Genomic DNA, 24,265 nt, shown 5'->3' on the forward strand with positions numbered 1-24,265 from the left:
GGGATCCTCGCATGAATAGTTCGACGCCCCGTGTATGGGTCGAACCTACAGCGGTTTGGGGCTTGTGTTTTTTTTGGAATCACTTGGCAACGGACGCTCTTAAATGATCTTTGGAAGAAATAAGAAGACCATTACACACGTATTTTGTTTTCATCAGAGATATATGTAGAAAAAATAGTCATTTTCCAAGAATTGCGGCTTTCAGATCCGCCATTGAAAAAGCACTTACAACATGCATGAGTTTCTAAAATAATCCGGGTGATGCCATAATTAAGGAATATCGGGCCACTCAGAATCGGGCGAGACGCGACTTTTCAATGAGACACGAAGCGAGGCACGATATTGTTACACGAGATCTCGCAATGTCGAAGTATCCCGTACCACGAGATTTCAGAAATGAATAATTTTTACTTCTTTAGATAGGGCAAGTATGAATTAATTAGTATTCAAATAATGATTTCTGAGGTAGTTAGATACTTGTAACCCAAAGAAATTCGCGATAAATGTGAAATGATGTGATACAAAAGTAGCAAATTGTAAACATGGTAATTGACTTCAATACAAATTTCAAAATCACTTCAACTGTACAAACTGCAAAACAGCAGCAGATGAAAAAATGCTTCAGGTAATTAGCCAATGAGTAACTTTTTGGAGCTATAAAAGTATACCAAAAATAATAAAGCCTTTGAGGAATACAAATAAAAGCATTTCTCAGGCATAATGGGCGTTTAAGTGATTCTATGTAGACTATAAAGGGAATACTACTTAGCGGTATATGACCTGGAATTAATTTCTTGTCCCACGTCGACAAACGAGATGCGAAGCGAGACGCGAGATTTCGGCGAGATGCGAAACAAGTTACGATATTGTATCATTCAATATCAACCGATTACGGTGTTCTGTTTGGAATAAGTAACATTTTTGTCCCCCTGAACAGCTATGCACAATGGTACAAAGGTGAAATTGAGATGGTACGATGGTACGATGATTAAAACAAGATGGCACGATGGTGAAATCACGATGATGCGATGTCACGATAGAGAAAAAAATATTGCGTTTCATCATCATGCAATCGCAGTTTCATCATATCGTATCATCGTATTTTCACCATCGTAACATCGTCTTTCACCATAGTACCATCACGTTTTCATCATCGAGCCTTCGTTGTTTCATAATCGTACACTCGCTTTTTTTACCATCGTACAGTTGTGTTTTCACCATCGCACCATCGCGTTTTCATCAACGTACCATCGTGCCATCGCGCTGTCACCATTGTACCATCGTAAACCGGATTTAGTATGTTTCAGTGTACGCCTTTAGGTTAAGCCAATCAATTTCTTGAATTAGAGATGTTATAATTATTATTTATTTTAGGTTTTAATAAAGAAAGCATAAGCAAACCAATTGATGATAACACTTGACATGAGGTTATACGGCGAACCTCGATTCTAAAAACGAATTTCTGCCGTGGGGAAATATGTGACAAATAATTCATAAAAATGACATGAGACAAATGTGCTTTCTTATCCCTTAAAAACACATGCGACAAATGTGCTTTCTTGTCCCTTAAAAAACTTGATCGGAGCACATTTGTCATACAAATGAGTTTTTTGGGGTAGATATTTGAGGTCCCATTTGTCTAATGTGGGACAAATGCGACCGCATCGGTCTTACGTAAGACAAATGTGCTCCGAGACAAATGTGCTCCTACAGAACTTCCTTTATATAGTCCATGCTTTGGTAATTGTGATGTATTTACTTACTTCATATAGTCGTTATATAGTATCTCATAATTCTAGTATATGGTGAACACTATATTATATATTCTTTCATATTCTCGTTCCATATCTTTGTCTGAAAGCAAATGATAAACACCAAACATGTGATTAAAGCGAAGTGGCTCGTACTCAACACATGTGATAACCAACAAGAACAAAACACATATAAACTGAAGACAGTTTATACCCACCAAACAGGTAGAAATAAAATCAAAAAAGGTGATGAACACAAAAAATAACCCATTTCAAGTAATAAACCTAGTTCAGGTGATAAACTGAGAGCAGGTGATAAATGCAGACCCTTATGTATGTGATAAACAAAAAAGCATAAAATTGATACAGGATTTATTGGTTTTCTGACATTTTCACAGGTCCGGCTGTAGTAAAGTCTGGGGATTGCCCAGCAAGGACAGACAAGGAGGGTTTACTTGGTGCTTGTGCCCCAACTTGCCGAGATGATTCAAGCTGTTCAGGGAACCAGAAATGTTGCTATCATGGCTGTGGTCTACGATGTGTCGACCCAGTTGGTAAGTAATTAGTTTGTTCTGTTCTTCATAATTATATAGTCTATAGTGTGTACACTATTATATATTCTTTCCTATTCTCTTTCCTTATTTTTGTCTGAAAGCAAATGATAAACAGTAAACATGTGATAAATGCAAAGTAGCTTGTACTCAACACATGTGATAAACATCAAAAATACATGTTATAACCCAAAAAAAATTAATTTTATACCCAATAAATTTGATACCAGACAGGTATTTTAAAAAGAAATTTAAAAAAATGTCGAACCCATTGCAAGTAATAAACCCAGTTCAGGTGATAAACTGAGAGCAGGTGATAAATGTACACTCCAGTGTATGTGATAAACTTTAAACAAAAAAGCTTAAAATTGATACAGGATTTATTGTTTTTTTTTGACATAATTACAGGTCCGGGTGTTTCAAAGTCTGGATTTTGCCCAGCAAGGACTGACAGGCAGGGTTTACTTGGTGCCTGCGCCCCAACTTGCCGAGATGATTCAAGCTGTCTCGGCAACCAGAAATGTTGCCATCATGGTTGTGGTCTACGATGTGTCGACCCAGTTGGTATGTAATCAGTTTGTTCTGTTCTTTAGTAGGTTGTATGAAACTTGGATCAAACAAATACCAAAGGTTAATTTCTTTGAGGTATAGATGGCTGTTATTTATAATTTGAATCTAACTAAAGCCAAAACTAAAACCACACAGACCAGTGCAACCAAAAATATTGACAAGACTTTAAGTGTTTAAGAAATCTTCATTCTATAGATAAAATATAAAAAGAAGTGACTTATCATTATTATTGTCCCCTCCTTTTCTAAGAAAAAAGGGGATATAGAAATAGGCTCCGTCTGTCTGTCTGTCCATCTGTCCGTACAAACCCAGAGGTACTTGTGTGACTTGGAGAACAATAGGTAACAGTAAATTCTCTTTGATCCTATTCATTCCCTTTTTACTTGTATGTCTTTTTTAACCCTTGTGTGACTAAAAATGGCTAAATAGATCAAAGGAAAAGTCACATAAGTACCATTTCGTAAGTACGTCCGGACGTCTGTCCAGACGGACGTGGCACTTTCGCATCCGGTTTATAACTTTGTCATTTATCAAAGGAATTTGAAATAACATGGAACAAATGTTTGTTATAATAAGATGATGTGTCATGCGCAACAACCAGACCCCCTACCTCAAGGTCTCACTTGCTCATTCAAGGTCAACATGGTCTATTTGAGGGTATATGTTGTGTCCATAACTTTCTTATCTTTGAAGGGATTTTTAAATACTTGGCACAATAATGAGACAATTTGTCATGCACATTAACCGGTCACCTACCTCCAAGGTCAAGGTCACACATGGAGGTCAAAAATTAACAGAGTATGTTATAGGGTATATTTTGTGTCCAGTCCATAACTTTTTCATAGATCAAAGGATTTTAATTGGCACAATTAGTCACTATAATAAGACGATATGTCAAGTATAACACCTGCACCCCTACCTTCAAGGTCAAGGTAAAACTTAGAGGTCAAAAATTAACATAGTCTTTTTATAGGGTATATTTGGTGTCCCATCTAGAACTTCTTCATAGTTCAGGGGATTTTGAAAATACTTGGCATAAAAAATACACAATAATTAGAAAATATGCCAAGTATAACACCTGCGCCCCTACCTCCAAGGTCAAGGTCACACTTAGAGGTCAAAATTGAACAGAGTCTGTATATTTTGTGTCCTGTCCATAACTTCTTCATAGATCAAGTGATTTTGAAAATACTTGGCACAAATAGTCACAATGATAAGATGATATGTCAAGCGTAACACCTATGTCCCTACCTCCAAGGTTAAGGTCTCACTTAAAGGTCAAAGATTTACAAAGTCTGTTATAGGGTATATTTTGTGTCCAGTCCATAACTTTTTCATAGATCAAGGGATTTTTAAAATACTTTGCATAAATAATCACAATGATAAGACAATATGTCATGCACAACACCTGCACCCCTACCTCCAAGATCAAGGTCACACTTAGAGTTTAAAGCTTAACATGATAGATTTTTAAATTCTGTGTTTCATTTTATTTCTTCTATCAATTTATTGTTGCATTTGCAGATCTAGCATTGATCATAATTTTGGACTGAAAGTCCTGAGATCCATACCTCAATCTTTTGAAATAGCACAATTTTATGCTTCATATAAAACTTCCAGAGGCTGGGGACGTTTGTAACTCTGTTACAAATTCTTGTTATCTTTTAAAAGGAAAAAAAAAAAACAGAACTTTTTCTTGGTTTAATAATTTTATAATATTCCATTACTTACAGCTGAGGAGCCATACCAAATGAATGCACCTGAAAATGTCCGGGGGTTCACTTTATCAAGTACGACAATCATCGTCACATGGAAAGCTCCTTCCTTGGGACCTGACCAGCGTATCAGAGATAATAGATACTACACTATCCGTTACTTTAGTTACGGCTCTGGACAAAACTCATATAAAAACACTACAGATTTAAGAGGGTATCTGGACGGACTCAGACCTGGCACAGAATACCATTTTGCTGTGCGTGTCAATGATCCGCCATACCTGAGTGAGTGGAGCGACTTTGCTAGAAACACAACCACACAACTTGGTAAGCATGTAATTGTCAATGTGCTAATTTTCAAGGATTTCTGATTAACCATGCAATCAAAAAACTTTAACTATCAACTTCCTGAAGAGTATTTCTAGACATGTTTTACATCACAAATTTTGTGTTATAATGAAATATCTATGAAATTTTTCTAGGTATCTTCATTGTAAGAAGCAATATTCTCTTACATAAATGATATGATAATATTAACATTTTTCTGTGTGCTTAAATTGCTTTTGCAATAGATTTTAATTTAAAATCATTTTCTCTTGTATAAGAAATATTAACTTCATAACTAGATGTCTACAAGGTTGACCCCTTGAAATAGACTGGTGACAAGTTTAGGCAATTATCTCTGGAAATTCATCCAACCTACTAACTTTCATTTTCTAATGTTCATTAAGGGAGCAGTGAGTTGAAAGATTTCTTTTCTTTCTCTCTTTGAGATGAAATACATGAACTGATTGTGAGTTTCTGATGGAAGTATTAAAATATTATACTTCATATTTAGAATCATTATCTTTTTCCATAGGTGATTTATAATACATTTCCACTTAATTCTTCAAGGTAATATAATGATTTTTCAAGCATTACTAATGTGTTATTTGTTTCAGTTGTTGCGAAAACCGGCGAATGTCCGGTGATTGACTCGGACACGTTCGGAATCTGTCAGGAGGAATGTCAGAATGATGCTGATTGTACCGGAGTTCAGAAATGTTGTAATAATGGATGTGGATATGGATGCGTTTACCCCCTAGGTAATTTGAAATAATCATGTACACTGTAGTAAAACATTTTAATAAGCTATATGTGTGAAATGAACATGCAGATTTTGACAAAGTAAATATTATAGCTTAAGTCTTAAAAAAGCAATTTCAAAACAACATGGTGCATTTCAGGGTACGATGTGTGTAGCCTACCAAAGGATGCAGGAAGTTGTTCAGACTGGGAGGTTCGTTGGTTCTTTAACACGGAGTTACAGAGATGTGATCGTTTCTGGTACGGAGGCTGTAATGAGGGAAATGGTAACAATTTCTTGAATGATAAAGAATGTCAGAGACAATGTACAGAAACACAAAGTAAGAATTATTTTTGTATCATATAGGAAAGTAAAGTAAACACATTTTATTGACTAAGTTTAAAGCAGCCTTCAGATTTTTTTTAAGGTTAAATATGTTATTTTTTGCTAAACCATTTCATAAACAGTAATTGTCAAATCAAGAGAATTTAGATGGAAAATGAAAATTGCCGTCAATAAAATACATAAACAATAAGGAAACCTCTTGATACCCCATATTTACTGGTCCGCTCTCTATATGTAAATAAGTAAAGCTGACAATTTGTTTCCCAGTCTTTTATTTTTAGAAACGAACATCACTGGCGTGCTATACATACCTCTCGGTTTCTGCTTTGAAAAAAGCTTAACAGTGATAAGATGCATTTTTCCAAGATAAAATTACTTAGATAATTACATGTAGTTTGAAACAACACAGAATTGTTTTTCCAACGAAAAAGAAAACAAAACTGCAGGCCGCTTTAATGTGTTTGGTTATGATTACTGGCTGATTTTTACAACTTTACTTCAGGGTGCAACATAGTCTTAAAAATCATTCTGAATAACTCTAATGTTCCAATGTGAATAATTCTATTTATCTGGGGAAACTAAAAAAACATTATTTCAAGTTAATTACAATTTGATTAGTTTCTATTTTCTTTTTCACATTAAATTTTGCTAAATATGAATTATTGACATGCCCAACTTTGCATTTGGAACTTAAAGTGATTTTGATACCAGAAATTAGATTTCAACAACCATTAGACTGCTTCTAGATTCACTGCGGATGAATACGTGACCAAAATCGTACAATGGGCTCATAAAATGGCGGTCTAAACGCTCGGTAAAGCAGAGAAATTGAGGTAAGCTTACAGTTAACGTTAAATTTATGTGTAAAACTAGGCCGCACAGAACCCCTGTATAAAAACACGTACTGTTCTGTTATTGGTTACTTTGTAGCTCTCTCTGTTTAGGCCTGAAAGTCGAAAAAGTTGAACACATGTGAGCTATATTTACATCAATAAACTGACAGTATTTCTAAATTCTTATTTGTTTCAGTTGTGTCAGAGCAAACAACCATGGCGGAGCAAAACTGCATCGAATGTGGCAGTTCGTTTGCGACAAAATCTGAACTTGAGCAACACAAGTTATTACATGCTAACCCACTATAACTTGCAGCATCTGCCCAAAGCTTTTCGACCTAGGGCAATGCTGATTGATCACCTTTCTTCCCATTATGGCAAATAGAAACACAAATGTACATATGGAAGAGCCTACGTATATAGTCAGGGTTTGAGTTATCAGGGATCAAACGGTGTAATATCGAAGCAAACTCAGTGAAACTTTGTTCTAGTCATTGTCAAAAAAGTTTCTAATATTATGTCATCAGACTTTGTTTTGGCCATATAATGATATTTTGTCACGTGCACAAACCTGAGTGAATAACTTGTGTTGCTTAATCAGATTTTCTGACTGCCTGAAACGGTGTTGATCCGCCATGGTTGTTTGCTCTGAAACAACTGAAACACATTAGAATATTAGAAATACTATCAGATTTATGATGTAAATATGGCTTCCATGTTATGTTTAACGATGTTGGAGCTAAAATAACCGGGTTTCATAATATTTGATCACATAAGAAATTTTGTACTTCAACTGAATCCTTTTAGGAACATATGTAATGCTTTCATTTCTCAACATACAGGGTACATTGTATGCCGCTGCAAATAATAGGGTTATATATTGCTCAAGGATTACCTTATTTCGTTTTCTTAATACTTTTTCCTTATGTAACCGTTTCTTTGTGTTCTTTCCATCTTTGCCACACACGCCGTTTGTAGTAATATCAGACAGCTATGTACTTCTTGTATGGTATGTAATTTACAGACCTATGTTTTTGCAATTTGCCGAAATTTAGAAACAATGTCCCACAATGTGCCTTCCCCTTGTGAACCTGCTCGTGACGACATGAAGCTGATCTTCTTCTATACGATTTGCCATAATGCCGGCAAATAAACACATAAGAAATTTCCAATTCCTGTAAAGATATTGAATTACTTATATAATAATATGATGTGATGAAGTTTTAAATGATAAGCACAATTTTAAAATCTAATATATACATTACATGTATAAATTCTATAGATATATGTAAACATGCTTTTCATTTAAAGGAACCACTTTTTCTGCGTCTGAAATAGAAAAAAAAACATCAAAAACAAAAACCTGACTTTATTTACAAAATAATTGACAATTTTATGTATATAATTGAAAAATATATTTAGCTGGTGAAATAAATTCTATATAATGTACATGTTTGTATTGTATTTTTGTATTTTAAATACTTTTATGCTGATGTACACGTGTGTTATCAAAGCAAAATACTATTAATTAAGATGAGAATTTATAGCAAGCAAACTGAATTCATTTAATTTAATACTTCTTCCTATTTTTCACTTTCAAATATCATATTTGTATGATTTCAAAGACAGGAAGCGAGAAACAAGCATAATTCAATGAAAAATTTGACGAAATAGGACAGGCAATAAAATCGTTCGGCCATTGTACTTCTTAAATTTGGTTCGGCATTTGAACTCGTTTTTAAAAAGATGCACAACTTCGTTATACAACTTTACAAAGGATGGAAATTGTCCTTGACGGGCAAACTTCCAATTGTGCACAAGGTGTCATTGCTAATTTTGCTCAAAATGCGTGAAAACAACGTATTTTAGTACCTGTTCGGCCATTGTACTCATCACCATAAAAAGCTTTTTCGACTTTCAGGCCTAAACAGAGAGAGATACAAAGTAACCAATAACAGAAAAGTACGTGTTTTTTATACAGGGGTTCCGTGCGGCCTAGTTTTACATATAAATTTAACGTTAACTGTATGCTTACCTCAATTTCACTGCTTTTACCGAGCGTTTAGACCGCCATTTTATGAGCCCATTGTACGATTTTGGTCACGTGATCATCCGTTGTGTAATAGAAGGAGCACCGAAACACGAGGCTATCTGGTTTGTACGAGGGGGCGTAGCCCCCGAGTATTAATCAGATTGCCGAGTATTTTGGTGTTGTTTCTCTTTTGTGTCATAGTCAAACATAAAAACACGTTCCCTGTTGTCACAATATGAAACCCCGGCAAAAATGAACCAATGAGCGAACATCTGAATATGATATTTCTGTCGCTTTCCCTTTCTCTGCCGTCACAATATGTAAACCCCAGCAAAAATGAGCCAATCAATGGGCATGCTCTGGAGTGCGGGTAACTAATACGTGCACTCCTGTATACATATACACTGTACATGTATATGTATACGATTTAACCCTGACACATTTTCAACAGAAAGGTCTCCAAACTATGATACAAGTGATTTAAACTGATTGCCTCTGTACTTCTGTACTGGAAGCTTAAGCAATGTTATTTTTGCCACTAGAAATACAGTAATATAATATAAAATAATATTTTGTTTTTATTTCATAGTCACAACACCACCTTCACAGACAGACAGGCCACCATATGATTGCAGACGTTCAGTTTATCAGTGTTGTTTAGATGGTTACACATCACGACGAGATTCACAAGGAACTAATTGTCCAGGTAACTAGTCCGTTAATATTTTAATTCTTCCAGTACATGTCAGCAAGGTCAGCTTGCAAATGTACAAGGTCATATTATATTAATTTATATTAAGATGTTTTACTATATAAATTCTTTGCATTATGTTTAATAGAGAAAGTACCTAAAAAACTTTTCCCGTCTGAGAAATCATGTAAGGTAATACAATTTAGCATAAGTTTCAATAAGAAAATAAGCATGTTGATGAATGTTCAAAACATAAAGAATATTTGAGCCGCGCCATGACAAAACTAACATGATGCGTTTGCGACCAGCATGGGTCCAGACCAGCCTGTGCATCCGCGCAGTCTGATCAGGATCCATGCTGTTTGCTATCAGTTTTTTCTACTTGTAATAGGGTTTGTAAGCAAACAGCATGGATCCTGATCAGACTGCACGGATGCAAATGCTGGTCTGGATCCATGCTGGTCGCAAATGCATTATGTTGGTTTTGTCATGGTGCGGCTCATTTACTTGTGTAGCCTTATCATAGATTTTACAAAACCTTTTTATTTATAGCTTTTACTAACTTTCCATAAGTTTAGAACCAAGCAAAGAATAAATTCTAAAGACAATGAAAAAAGGTACATTCTAGGAAAAATATAGAATTATTTTGTAATAATAGAATATGACAGAAAACCAGAAGGTGAAACAGTCGCCATTCCAGGACAGAGTGTCACATTGTCATGTCGCTTTGGTAATAATGTCACATGGTTTAGAGAAGGGTAAGGTCGTCATTATCATCATTTTGTTTGTTTTTTAAGAGAATGAACTTTAAAGTTAACATTTTGCTTATCTAGAGTTTTCATATAGACACAGATTATTATAATTATAATTATACAAGCAACAGGGAAATCATTTGAATTGGAATAAAACCTTGCTGTTTGAAATTAAGATCTTCTGTATGCTTGAGACAATTGCTTGAGAGGATTGCTGGTAGCATTGGTTTTGACAAGTTATCAGGTCCACCCGTATATATTTGGTATAGTATACCATAGTCAGGCCAACCTGAATATTAGTAGAGCCTGACTAAGCTATAGTATAATCAAGCCAGGTAAAGACTTAAGCTATAGAGAAGAGTCAGTCTGAAGATAAATGCATTCTGACCAGGCTCTATTCTGTTGACTGTTTAGCATTTTGATATCAAATCCCTTGTATTACCAATGGACAATTCCCAATTATAGCAGGAAAAGTCCATTACACAGATCTAACAAAGTAAATGATGATAATTTCATTTTAATGTAATTTATAAAATTTTATTTTGTTTGTTTGTTTGATTTCGGTTTTACATCACACCAATACAGTATTTGTCATGGTTTCCAGCTTTACTGATGGGGTAAGACCTTAGGTGCACGTCTGTGCATTATTTCAGGCACAAACAAACACTTTAGTAGAACCACCAACATTTGTTAAACTAGCTGGATAACTTCCTCACTTGAAACAGAAAGAATCCTATGTACCTGTCAAGATTCGAACCCACATCGGTCAGGAGCAAGTGGTTGAAGTCAAAGAACTTTAACCACTTGGCTAAGGATGCCCCTTTTATTTTGTAATTGCAACCCATTGTAATTTTTGTTACAATAACATATAAATATTTTTTTTAATTGATCTTGTGTTTTCATTTGTTTAAAAATTGGTAGAGTTCAAAACCCAGCAGACGTCGAGTGAACCCTGAATGGTACTTATTGAGGTATTTCCGCCACCATTGAGGACGTTTGGCATAGTTATGCCTGTCACGTTGGTTCTCCAAGTCGTTTCCTACAAATTTATCAGTATATGTTACCAAAGTTAGGGGAAGTATAATACGAGTGATGATCAAAAATAAACCGGGGACTGTGATGTCAATTTCGAGAATTTTCAACCTTTAACACTTAATTGTTATTTATCACCACTAAATCGGAAAACAATACCTGTAAATTGATTCTATATCTAATATTATATAACTCCAAACAGCTTGTCCGTAACAGCAAATTTTAAATACCATGGTAACGCAAACCCGGCGCAGTGCGTAAATTTACGCTGACATCAGGCGCTATATGATAGATATATTTTACAATATGGCACATTTAGATTTCAAAATATGCCAACACGTCATGAGCTATATCCTCGACGTTGTCAGAAAATATGACTTCATTCAAACTATATTTATATTTGCAATCACAATTCAAACGTCACATGTTATAGAAATATTTGCGTCAGAACGTCTCGAAAATCGGTCAATAAGAATAGTTTGTCAAAAATAAGCCGACAAACTGTTTAGAACGTAAAAAAATGATAATGGCTAACTAGGAAAATGTTCCAGGAAGTCACAGCACAGTTTTGGATTAGCATAAATGATTAAGAAAGGGTAACAGAGAAATTGAAAACAAGTAAAGGGGCGTCAGAAAGAAGAAATTTTCAACGACGTTGGTGACGTCAATCGCCGAGACGTATATCAATATCTATATAATTCTCTACATTTAACTACATATTCTTTTCATAAAGTATACAAAAGTACCAAAGATCCCAAAGATAAGATAATAAATTTTGCACATTGTTATCATCTTGTTGATTAAAACTTTTTTGAGATTGTTGCTACAACTGTTCTAAAAAATGTCTTTACACATTTGAAAGTACAGGTGCAATATTTGCAATTTAGGTAGTTTGCAAACAGATTTTACAAAATTTGTACAGTTTCCAATTATTATCACAGAAACACCCTAAGATACTGTTTCAATGGAATAATTTTACATCTAGAAAATGAACTGTGCTTTACTGAACAAGACATGAAAGTTTATTTGAAAGTTTAAAATACTGATCATAATCATAATTTATTATTTCAGTACCAATTGGAATCTTGCCTGGTCCAGATAAGATAATGGTAAAACCCAACCGTCAGGCTTTCTTACATTGTGAAGTGTATGGTAACCCAAAACCAGCCGTAAGCTGGCAGAAGTCTTCTCAGTCTGATATTAGAACCGGTGGCCGGTACGAAATCTTCAGTAACGGTACCCTGCTCATTCGCCAGGCCTCAGAAGCAGATATAGATAGTTATACTTGCACTGCTGATAATGGTGTAATCACACCTGTATGGAAAACAATCAAACTTGAACTCAGAGGTATTACATGCAGTTTTTTACCGTAAATAACCTGACATCTAGTTTGCTCACTGATTGGAACATTATATAATGTTCTCTGGCACTCAGATTCAGATCAGAAGTGCTAATACTGGGGAAGGCACATGCTTTTTGAAGGACTATTTAGTTTACAATTAAATATGTTAAGCTATTTGGTCCCTCACCTATATTTAATCTTATTTATGTACAGTATTTGTGCTATAGATAGAAGTTATGTGAACTAATTTTGTAAATGTTAACAATTTACTAGTGAATGAACTTTTGGGGATTTTCCAAGCTAATCTTGGTGTACAAACAAACTTTTACAGTTACAGTTTCGAAAAAATTAACGTAACAGGTTGACTAATCTTTTGTGAATGGTAGTGCACTGTAAAGCTATAATGGTAAAAGTTTGTTTGTACCGGGCTTAGAAAAAAACACATTTGCTGAGTTCCGGATAACATTTATTACAATGTATAAAAGGAGGTTACCTTCAGCAGAATGTTTGTCACCTGAACCCTCTTCAAATAGTTGATTAAAACATGTATATCATTTTATATGTGAAATAAGAAATGGCATGAACTTGAATTTGTTAAGAGAATTTCCCTCAAACTTTTAGGAAAATTAGTCAGAATATTCATGCTGGTAGTCACCGTAATCAGTTTGGGTTTGGTTAAACATTTTAATAAATGTCCAGTTTGGATTACTTCTCATAGAAGAGCTGAGTGTATAAAAAAATTAAATTAACATTCAAACTAGACTAAAATGGACTATAGTTATACTTTGTTAATTTTATTAACAATCAGCAATCAAACAGTCTGTTTTATATCAAATATGCTTGATATTATATATTTCCTTCAAAAACTTTCACATTTTAAAAGCTAAATTGGAAAACTGTAACTTTTGTTCTTCTCTGCAACTTTCCAATTATGTTTCTGTTTTCTCCAAAACAACTGATCTTTTTTAATTTTTTACAAAAAATGTTAGTGGTTTAAAATTTAAAATGACAATGGGCGTTTTAATTTGGAAAGGTGGGCGTTATAAAATTTACAGTGGGGGGCGTGGCTACCCAACTCCCAAAATTAAAAGGGGAGAAGAGGGGACGTCCCCTTAAAGACAGGTGGTAAGGTTCTTTATAGTGATGGCCATTTAAAACAATCAGGGATTTTGAAAACTAGAGATACGGGCAACTCATCATTGTCCCCAAACTTAAAGGGGAAAAATCGAAACCCCCCCTTACATCTGTACAATTGTCCCTTTAAATTTTGTAGAAAACAAAATTCAACATTTTTAGATCAATTTTTGTTCAGGAAACAAAGCAAACTCATTCCCTGAATAATTTAGGTTTTTCGCATTTAAATAAAAAATTTTCTTACGCTAAATTTTTTTAAAGGGAAGTTTCCCAATTTTCATTTAAAAGTGAAAAAAAATAAGACAGAAGTTCAATTATGCTGTATATTCAGTAGTGCTTTTTTCGCAGTGGTTCTTCCAAAATTGATTACAGTAATATAAGATCTACTTTAAATATATTTTGACTTTGTATTTGAGATTTTTACTTGTTGATTAATCTCTAATCTCTCTTCTATTTTTAGTAATGCCAGATGAGAAGTGTGAAGATAAGACCTCACTGATGAAATGTCGCCTGCTTGTCACGGCACGTTTTTGTGGTTATACCATGTACTCTAAGATCTGCTGCTCTAGTTGCAGACGACACTTTCATGGCGAATAACTCTCAAAGACTTATGATTACTAATTTTTGGTTTATCTTTACAAAACAAAGATAAATTATGTAATGCTCCTATCAGCTGTATACCAAACTATTATTTATGATCAGTTAGATATACAGTACTACTTTAGCGTTTATTGTACCATGTTTATAGAACATGTCTGTATTATAAACGTTGATTACATAAAAAAATGAGGCATTATTGTTTTGTCATAAGGTTGTATTGCAGAAAATAAAGGGAAGAAAATGTGCAGTAGACAGAAAAAATGTGCTTATTACAGAAATAAAAGCAACAAATAAAAAGTTTAGTGACTATGGACAAATTAAAACATCAATATTTGTTGTATTCTTGTCTTAAGTGGAATTTAAACAATTTTCAACAATGTTTGTGCTGTTTTATTTTTTCACAGAATGTATATTTACGAACAAATCACAATTAAGTGCTACCCCAGACATTAGTGCATATCTTGTACAGATACTATTTTAACGTAGCTTTTTGATTTTTTCATTTGTTTCATTATTGAGCATTTTTGAGACTTCACTTTGTTGTTTTTGAATAAAGTTAAGAATTTTATTTTGTTTTCAAAGGTGCTATATACTGATCTCTTAGAAAAAAGGAAATAACAAACTTTTATCTTTAGGAATTTCTTGAATGTTTGTAAAACTCATGACTTAATCTGAAACCCAAAATTGATTAGAGATTAACGAATGACCTCTTAGCACTTACAAATAGAAACACAGGGAGTTAAAAATGATAATCATCCCTGCGGAAACATTTTAGTCAGTATTAATTACATTCATTTTCACAACAATTCATGTTTTTTGTTTTTTTGTTTTTAAGTTTATATGGATTAGTGGCAAAAAGCATGTCTTCAAATCCATGTTGGATGCAGACAAGCTACTTTGTTCCTTTAATTCCATTAAATTATATATTTTATTACGTTTAGTAGGTATTTTCTTTTAATTTTTATTTTCCTCTAAAATAGTCATAATGTTTAATTTTTCTATGCATTTATTATTGTGTAATATTGTCATGTATATAATAATATATAGATTAGATGTTTTATACTGTTTAAAAGTCGCTGTGAACTCTGATATTGTACTGAATGTGTTGTCCATGTGCCCATTTTTGTACTTTTATGTATATTTTAATACAGCGCTTTTTTCTGACTTATATTAATATTGAGGGTTAAATGAGTTCCACAGAGTGATGAAAACATTTTATTAACATTTGTTCAATATTACAAGGAACAAATTGACCAAAATATAATGTCAAAAAATAATATAAAGCTGTAACCAAAATGGTAATTAAAGCTTTAATGTATGCTGGTATTGTGTATCCATACAACTTTTATCTAGAAAAATGTTTAAACGGATTTTTATGTCAAAAATAATACCTCTGTATAAAGTTCATTGCACTTCTTTTAATACAACAAAGTTTGCCTTTATAAGGAAGTCACTTTTCTTTGAGATTATTTTGCAAAGGGCTTGAGCCGTCAAAGGGAAGTAAGCAGTTATATATGTTAACTATGTAACTATTGATAACCTAAACATTCAGGTTTGGGGAAATCCCTCAGAATAGCAATTTATTCAATGACATAATGACTCAGGGATTTTGTTAAATGTGGGAATTTGTCTTAAGTAAACCAGTTAGTGGCCCACTGTAACAAAATTGTTAAAAGTCCATAAAAATGGGTTTAGAAAATTTTTAATTATACAAAAGACATTAAAATACATCGCTGTATTGAAGCTTTCTATAAAAAGCATCATGTTTTTTGCTACAAATGCAGCCAGTGATTATATCTAACTGACAAGTCTGCAAAGTTAGAGAGACAGTGAATCGCTAAAAAATCCTGATATTGGGCTTTCTTGTATAAAAGTTACATTTTGTACACAAGTATTCCAATCTGCTATTTTTTGCATTTAATGTAATTCTTTTACAGGATAATGTTTATATTTAGCTTTATTGCTTAAAAATGCCTAATGCTAAATGGGTAAGTCAAACACTTGTACACAGGACTATGTAAGTGAGTGTGCACTGTGTAATGTAAAATACTTGTACACAGCACTGTACATGTTGTGTTAACATTACATATGTGTAAGCAAAACTGTATGTGCATATGTTACATGTATATAAAGTGTGTTGCACTACACACAACGTGAGCTTAACACATGTGAGTACACGGCACTAAAAAGAACATGTATCTTTTTGTTGCTTTTTATTACTAATCTTGTTACTTTTTTCTAACACTTATTCGCTCCATTATTTGTGATATCCTGGGGTAGGTAAATACACTGTTTGTCTGTCTGTCTTTATACGTTGTTACACAGCTTTCAATTATTCTTTGTTAACATTGGATTTTTCATATTTGCAGCTGACGACTACGTGTTTATGATTTTGCAGTTTTAAAGTTACTGTGGATGTAGAAGTCACAAATTTGAATAAAATTTTGCAGCAGATATTGACATATACATTTTATACCATAACACATTTACACCATAAACTGATAGAGTTTGACATGTCAAAATAAAAAGGCAGAAACAATTAATTACCAAATGGATTCTATTGTAATTATGTGAAACCTAATACAATAATGACAGCAAACAGTGTATGTTCTTACAATAGGCTAACTAAAACATTCCAAATGGGGTAAAAGTGTTTTTCATTTTGACAAAACTTGTGAAAGCAAACCTTTGTCTTGCAAGCATATATTTCTTTATTGTTTTGTTAGAGTGTTGTTGCATGCATGGACAAGCTGGTATGAATGCCTATTAAATGTTATGAAATCCATGTAAATTGTTCCTCATTTCTGCTTCATGAACAAAATTTTCATTGCTGGATTCATTCACAAGACAAAAAATCCATCATTTGATGAGAACACAGAACAGGCTTTGGGTGCTTAGTTATTCCAGAAGTACATGATGATTTCCTATATGCACCCTCCTGTCCACAGTCAAATATATAGACTACCTCTAAAAACAATCTCCTTGGTTGATTATAAGAATTATAACATTTGCACTCACTCCAGTAACAATATTGTCTAAATCCTGCAAGGGATCCACCTGGAGGGAAATTTTTAGGAGAAAAATGATTCAGAATTATTGTCGAAATGCAAGTGTTGTATTGATTTGAAAGTTGTACATCTCATCTACAATTGGTGTTGTACAAATAAATCCTACCATCGCTTGGGGTCTTAAATCTAGTTACAATGTACATTGTGCCTCATGTAGTGCACTCTTCTAGTAATGACTTGCAATCATTTGCAATCATTCAATTAAAACAAATTCAGTCAGTTACACATTCTTATTATATTTAATATAATAGCCTTAATAAAATAAAATTAAATGTATATCGCTGATTTTATAAAATCTTTACACATACATGTATATGAAAATACTGATTCTGAATTTTTCAGGAATTAAAGTCACTTAAAATATTAAACTGTAATAAATATCTAACTAAAATTTTCTACAGAAAGTGAAAAATAACATTCATCAAATATTATCAATTATGAACTTGTATGTTACACTGGTACAAGTTATTGTTTTTATGTTCAGTGATAACTGTAAACAAGACATTTTGATTTCACTGTAAAAAAAGATCTGACCCCATTACAAAAATATCAAATGTTTTGATTGTATTGAATGGCAAATTCATATTAAGCACCTTAAAGATTTTTTTAATCTGTTATCTTACATATTCACAATCATTCAAGTATAAAACTTTTACACTTAGAAATCCATTTACAAATAAATAAAAATAAACATATTTACAGTTTTAACATTCATACAACTTTGTTGAACAAAATGAAATGTTTTCATTTCCAAGAGTAATCTCCCTTTGTTCAGTTTGCCTTTTGCAAATGGCATTTACAAGTTAAAGGGCAGAAACTCATGAATGAATTACATTTACATGTGAATGACTAAAATAGAAATTAACAAAAAATGATAAAATATGATGAATGAAATAATTGCGTGATTTAATGAAAATTAAATGATCAATAAACTATACACCTTATCAAAAATGGTATAAAAATAAATATACACTTGCTCATATAAATTTACAAAGACAGACATTTAAACAAGTAAAAACTGCCTATTTAAAGCAAAATAGTCCATAACCATACTGGTTGCTAAAAATATTCTAACAGCTAAAAATGTACAGAACTTTGTGACAACTATTTTTTTCTGACAAGAGGGACAGTACCTATATCTATATACAGGTTAAAATCTTTAATTTTGCCTATTTATAAATGAGAAAAAAATTGTGACAGAGACGTAATTTTCCAAATACCATGGTAACACAAATAAAGCTACCAGTACTGTTTTGAAATCGATATTACGCACTCTCAGGCAGGGGGTTAAGGGGGCCGCTTTAGGCCCCCTTGCAGGTCCAGGGCAGAGCCCTGGTAGGGGTCCAGGGGGCGAAGCCCCCGGAAGCTCACTGATTTTCACCATGTAGAGATGTAAAAATTATGCATTTCCATGCCTATTTGAGGTCCATGAAGTCAGATTGAATTTAATATTTTCATTAATTTAACTTTTTATGTAATGATATGACTTGTGTTAATATGTGACGTGATTTAGTGAACGTCTTAGATATAATTGATAGATCGTATAATAATATTTCAAGACATTTGATAAACGTTATATAAGGTTATACATTGTATAAACAGACGCAAACAAATGACGTGTACGCTTTTACTAGCCAGCAAATAAAAGTGACAAAAAAGTGACAAACACAAATTTATCTACAACAACGTCAGCCTAGATCACCCTGTCTCTATGGATCTGCAAAAGTCCTAAGCCAGAGAGGTGACCAGTGCTCATCGTTGAGCGCTAGAAAGTCTTTAGCCTTTTCAAGCTGATAAAGGAACGTTCAGCACTGGCATTGCTTGAAGGAAAATGCAGATACTTGTTTCCATTGGGAAGAAGCTCTGTCGGTATACATGTATCTTACAGCACAGATTCTATAGTGGATGGAGCCTGCAACAGTGATATTTCGCACCGTGTTATAGATTTACAGAAAATAATGTGTTCTCATCGTTTTTAGATTTTTTTTTCTCAATTGAAATATCGTTACAAACTAAAATCTAAAAATCTTATTACTTTCTACGTAGCGATAATTATTATCTTAAATAACTTTTGTCTGCTCAATGTTCGCGTAGCAGTCGGACTTTTGGTATCATCTCTTCGTTCATGGCTGTCATTTACTTATACGGCACACAGCAAGAAAACTGATTTCTTTTTGAGCTAATATGCTATATATCACACTGATAAGTGTGCTTCGCATTTGTGAAAATATTGCAAATTTCTCAGTAGGATATCTAGCATACTCATTTATATATGTTTACAGTAAATGTTCGTTATTTTTTTTTCTAATTTATAAGAGAGGTGACATACATAATGCCATTACAATAAATCGCATAAAAATTATTTTATTATCACAGATTCAATGATATATACATGTATAGTCCTAGATCTCACATGAGTTGTCATTGATGTAAAAATATCATATAAAACGATTAAAGAAAAAGTTACAAACCTTTGACGAGAGTTTAAGAATTTTTTAAGTAATGCCAACTAATGTCAGTTTCTTTTTTATTACACAACAAATCGCATTCAGATTTGTATAAATAAATACAGTTAAATAAAAGTTATATCGCCAGCACAATTTTGTTTTTCAAAGTGTTCAATGCAATTTAATAATGATCACACACGAATGCATCTTTCAGATATATACGTGTGGGATTATATAATTGCCAATAAGTAACTGATAAAAGTAAAAAAATGCCTTTGAGACATAAAAATAAAAGAATTCTGAGGCATACTGGGCCCTTGAGGTTATACCTTAGGAGGGTCACTGAAAAAAAACAACAACAACAAACACAAGGAAAACGTTTTTACTATTATATAGGTACATATTTTTCTTCTTGTGCATTTTTGGCGATTAATACAGTTAAAGGGATTTAGTATTTTGTATGGAAGTCAAAATACTACTTTGTTTACATTTTGCTACTTTTATGACAAATAATTTCACATTAAGCGCTACTTTCTTCATGTTAAAAGCATTTAACAAGCTCTGAAACCATTATTTAATGTTTTAAAGCAGCACACCTCCAGATTCATGCTAATTTCCATGAAAATTTGAAAATGTATTTAACGGTTTAATATTGTAAAGTTACCAAAATAATGCAATTTAGACATTATCAATGCAACTTACAACCTATGTAAATTACTATGAAGAGGTCAAAATATGCAAAAATAGCCATTACTGCGTCCGTAACGCAATAAAATTTAGTTATACATACTGAAAAATTCGGTCATTAATAGCACATAACATGTAAAGTTTTACTAGAAATTTGAATCTTTACTGTATACCTTTCCTAAAATTTTAGTACACTTTTCTCAGGTTTGATTTTATCGAAATAGTTTGCTCATTTGGAGGCGTGCAGCTTTAAAAGTTGATCTCGATCATGTTTCTCCTTTTTAAAGAGGTAAAAATACATTCATTTCTGAGGCATAATTTCCCGTTTTCTCGACAGAATAAAACGTAGTTATAACAAGCGACGTCGTGTGATTTATCTTTCTTGCACCCCCAATGCAAACGTTTAAGCGAACACATTAAATTAATGAACAATGAAACTCTATAAAGTTTATCTGTTCCTGAGGACATTAGCTATTTGCTCGATGGGCGCTGCATCATTGGCCTCGTCGGCGATACAGCCAAAGAATGGAGCGGCGTTGCAGGTCTCCACAATTGTTTTGCTGTTTATTTCGCCACATACAGTAACTCGCTCTGTATGTCGGGCGAAGTGTATTTCGAGCGAGCATTATCGCCGTTAAAACCGTATTATGGGTTTATATCGTTCTTTAGGTATTAATACTCTTTACATTATATTATTATTGGAACTTATTAGATCTACCTAAATACTTCAAAGATCTATATTTATATTAGAATCAATGATATTATTAGAGCTAGATCTATATAAATGTTGGAACCATGCCTCAAAACACTCCAACACCACCCACGCCTATACCCTATAGATTTCTCACCGTTTTTAGTATATTTGAGTTTTCGTTTTCCTGGATCAATGTTACGCACGTGCGTAGGTGCGTATAGCTAGCTACGCCCCTGTACAATATATACACTTTTTGAAACTGTATTTTGTTATGTCTTATTGATAATCTTTTTCCAATTACACATTTCCTTGTCTGAATGATCAACGGAATTGTCATGATCAGATGTTGCTTGATCTGAATGAGCGTCACTGCAAATACTACAAGTGAACTGTACGACGCTTGAACGTTTGCGTGCCTTGAAATAATCGATTTTACTCATACCTGCAAAATACAAATTGTTCATCTTATAACAAAATTAAAAGAATAAAGTTATGTTTTATTGATAATACATGTATATACATTCTAATGACCGATAATCGGATTAGTATATACTAGTATTTCAGTACCAATTGAAATCTTGCCTGGTCCAGATAAGATAATGGTAAAACCCAACCGGCAGGCTTTCTTACATTGTGAAGTATATGGTAACCCAAAACCAGCCGTAGCTGGCAGAAGTCATCTCAGTCTGATATCAGAACCGGTGGCCGGTACGAAACCTTCAGTAACGGTACCCTGCTCATTCGCCAGGCCTCGGAAGCAGATATAGATAGTTATACTTGCACTGCTGATAATGGTGTATCCACACCTGTACGGAAAACAATCAAACTTAAACTCAGAGGTATTACATGCAGTTCTTTACCGTAAATAACCTGACATCTAGTTTGCTCACTGGCTGGAACATTATAATGTTCTCTGGCACTCAGATTCAGATCAGAAGTGCTAATACTGGGGAAGGCACATGCTTTTTGAAAGACTATTTAGTTTACAATTAAATATGTTAAGCTATTTGGTCCCTCACCTATATTTAATCTTATTTATGTACAGTATTTGTGCTATAGATAGAAGTTATGTGAACTAATTTTGTAAATGTTAACAATTTACTAGTGAATGAGAACTTTTGGGGATTTTCCAAGCTAATCTTGGTGTACAAACAAACTTTTACAGTTACAGTTTCGAAAAATTAACGTAACAGGTTGACTAATCTTTTGTGAATGGTAGTGCACTGTAAAGCTATAATGGTAAAAGTTTGTTTGTACCGGGCTTAGAAAAAAACACATTTGCTGAGTTCCGGATAACATTTATTACAATGTATAAAAGGAGGTTACCTTCAGCAGAATGTTTGTCACCTGAACCCTCTTCAAATAGTTGATTAAAACATGTATATCATTTTATATGTGAAATAAGAAATGGCATGAACTTGAATTTGTTAAGAGAATTTCCCTCAAACTTTTAGGAAAATTAGTCAGAATATTCATGCTGGTAGTCACCGTAATCAGTTTGGGTTTGGTTAAACATTTTAATAAATGTCCAGTTTGGATTACTTCTCATAGAAGAGCTGAGTGTATAAAAAAATTAAATTAACATTCAAACTAGACTAAAATGGACTATAGTTATACTTTGTTAATTTTATTAACAATCAGCAATCAAACAGTCTGTTTTATATCAAATATGCTTTATATTATATTTTTCCTTCAAAAACTTTCACATTTTAAAAGCTAAATTGGAAAACTTCAACTTTTGTTCTTCTCTGCAACTTTCCAATTATGTGTCTGTTTTCTCCAAAACAATTGATCTTTTAATCTTTATAGAAATGTTGGTGGCTAGAATTGATAATGACAATGGGCGTGTAATGGAAGGTGGACGTATAAAACTTACATGTGAGGGGCGTGGCTACCCAACTCCCACAGTTACATGGGAGAAGATGGGACGTCCCCTTCAGACAGGTGGTAATGTGTTCATAAGTAGTGATGGCCAGTTAACAATCAGGGATGTGTCAACTAGAGATACAGGGTCATACTCATGCATTGTCGCAAATTCAGAGGAAAAGATTGAAACCTCTACATCTGTACAAGTTGTACCTAAAGGTTTGTAGAAAACACATCAACAGTTCTAGATCAATCTTGTTCAGGAAAAATGCTACTCATTGCTGAATAATTTAGGTTGTTGATTATTTTAAATGAAAATGCCTATACGCTCAATTTGTTTAAGAAGTGTACCAGTTCATTTAAAGATAAATAAATAAGACAGAAGTTTAATTATGTTTGTATATTCAGTAGTGCTTTTTTCGCAGTGGTTCTTCCAAAATTGATTACAGTAAGATCTACTTTAAATATATTTTGACTTTGTATTTGAGATTTTCTACTTGTTGATTAATCTCTAATCTCTTTTTAGTAATGCCAGATGATAAGTGTGAAGATAAGACCTCACAGATGAAATGTCGCCTGATTGTCACGGCACGTCTGTGTGGTTATACCATGTATCCTAAAGTGTGCTGCGCTAGTTGCAGACGACACTTTAATGGAGAATTACTCTTCAAAGACTTATGATTACCTAATTTTTGGTTTATTTTTACACAAACAAAGATAAATTATGTAATACTCCTATAAGCTGTATACCAAACTATTATTTATGATCAGTTAGATGTATAGTACTACTTTAGCGTTTTATTGTTACCATGTTTATAGAACATGTCCGTATTATAAAACGTTCATTACATAAAAAAAAATGAGGCATTCTTGTTTTGTCATAAAGGTTGTTTTGTAGAAAATAAAGGGAAGTAAATGTGCAGCAGACAGAAAAAATGTGCTTATTACAGAAATAAAAGCAACAAATAAAAAGTTTAGTGACTATGGACAAATAAAAACATCAACATTTGTTGTTTTTTTTTTGTCTTAAGTGGAATTTAAACAATTTTCAACAGTGTTTGTGCTGTTTTATTTTTTCACAGAATGTAT

The 24,265-nt window shown here is 33.2% G+C and overlaps 3 protein-coding genes across 3 annotated transcripts; all 3 read left to right on the plus strand.

The window, feature by feature from the left end:
- Positions 1–1,715: 1,715 nt before the first annotated feature.
- LOC132737535 (papilin-like) lies at positions 1,716–10,316 on the plus strand. The gene is made up of 6 exons (XM_060724833.1): positions 1,716–2,305; positions 4,606–4,914; positions 5,529–5,672; positions 5,814–5,993; positions 9,453–9,569; positions 10,213–10,316. The coding sequence occupies exons 2-6, from the start codon at positions 4,623–4,625 to the stop codon at positions 10,314–10,316; spliced, it is 837 nt and encodes a 278-aa protein (XP_060580816.1). The 5' UTR covers positions 1,716–2,305; positions 4,606–4,622.
- LOC132737534 (waprin-Phi1-like) lies at positions 2,150–2,874 on the plus strand (the record flags this gene model as incomplete). The annotated part of the gene is made up of 2 exons (XM_060724832.1): positions 2,150–2,305; positions 2,711–2,874. Coding segments are annotated over 2 exons (320 nt in total), but the record flags the coding sequence as incomplete, so codon positions are not given.
- A 2,068-nt stretch (positions 10,317–12,384) lies between the features above and the next one.
- On the plus strand, positions 12,385–23,857 carry LOC132737536 (peroxidasin homolog). Its single transcript, XM_060724834.1, has 3 exons — positions 12,385–12,685; positions 23,120–23,395; positions 23,703–23,857. Exons 1-3 carry the CDS (start codon positions 12,445–12,447, stop codon positions 23,855–23,857), a joined length of 672 nt encoding a protein of 223 aa, XP_060580817.1. The 5' UTR covers positions 12,385–12,444.
- Positions 23,858–24,265: the final 408 nt, after the last annotated feature.

Source organism: Ruditapes philippinarum, unplaced genomic scaffold, assembly GCF_026571515.1.
Source record: "Ruditapes philippinarum isolate M1 unplaced genomic scaffold, ASM2657151v2 ctg4426_1_1_1_1, whole genome shotgun sequence".
NCBI classification, from domain to species: domain Eukaryota; kingdom Metazoa; phylum Mollusca; class Bivalvia; order Venerida; family Veneridae; genus Ruditapes; species Ruditapes philippinarum.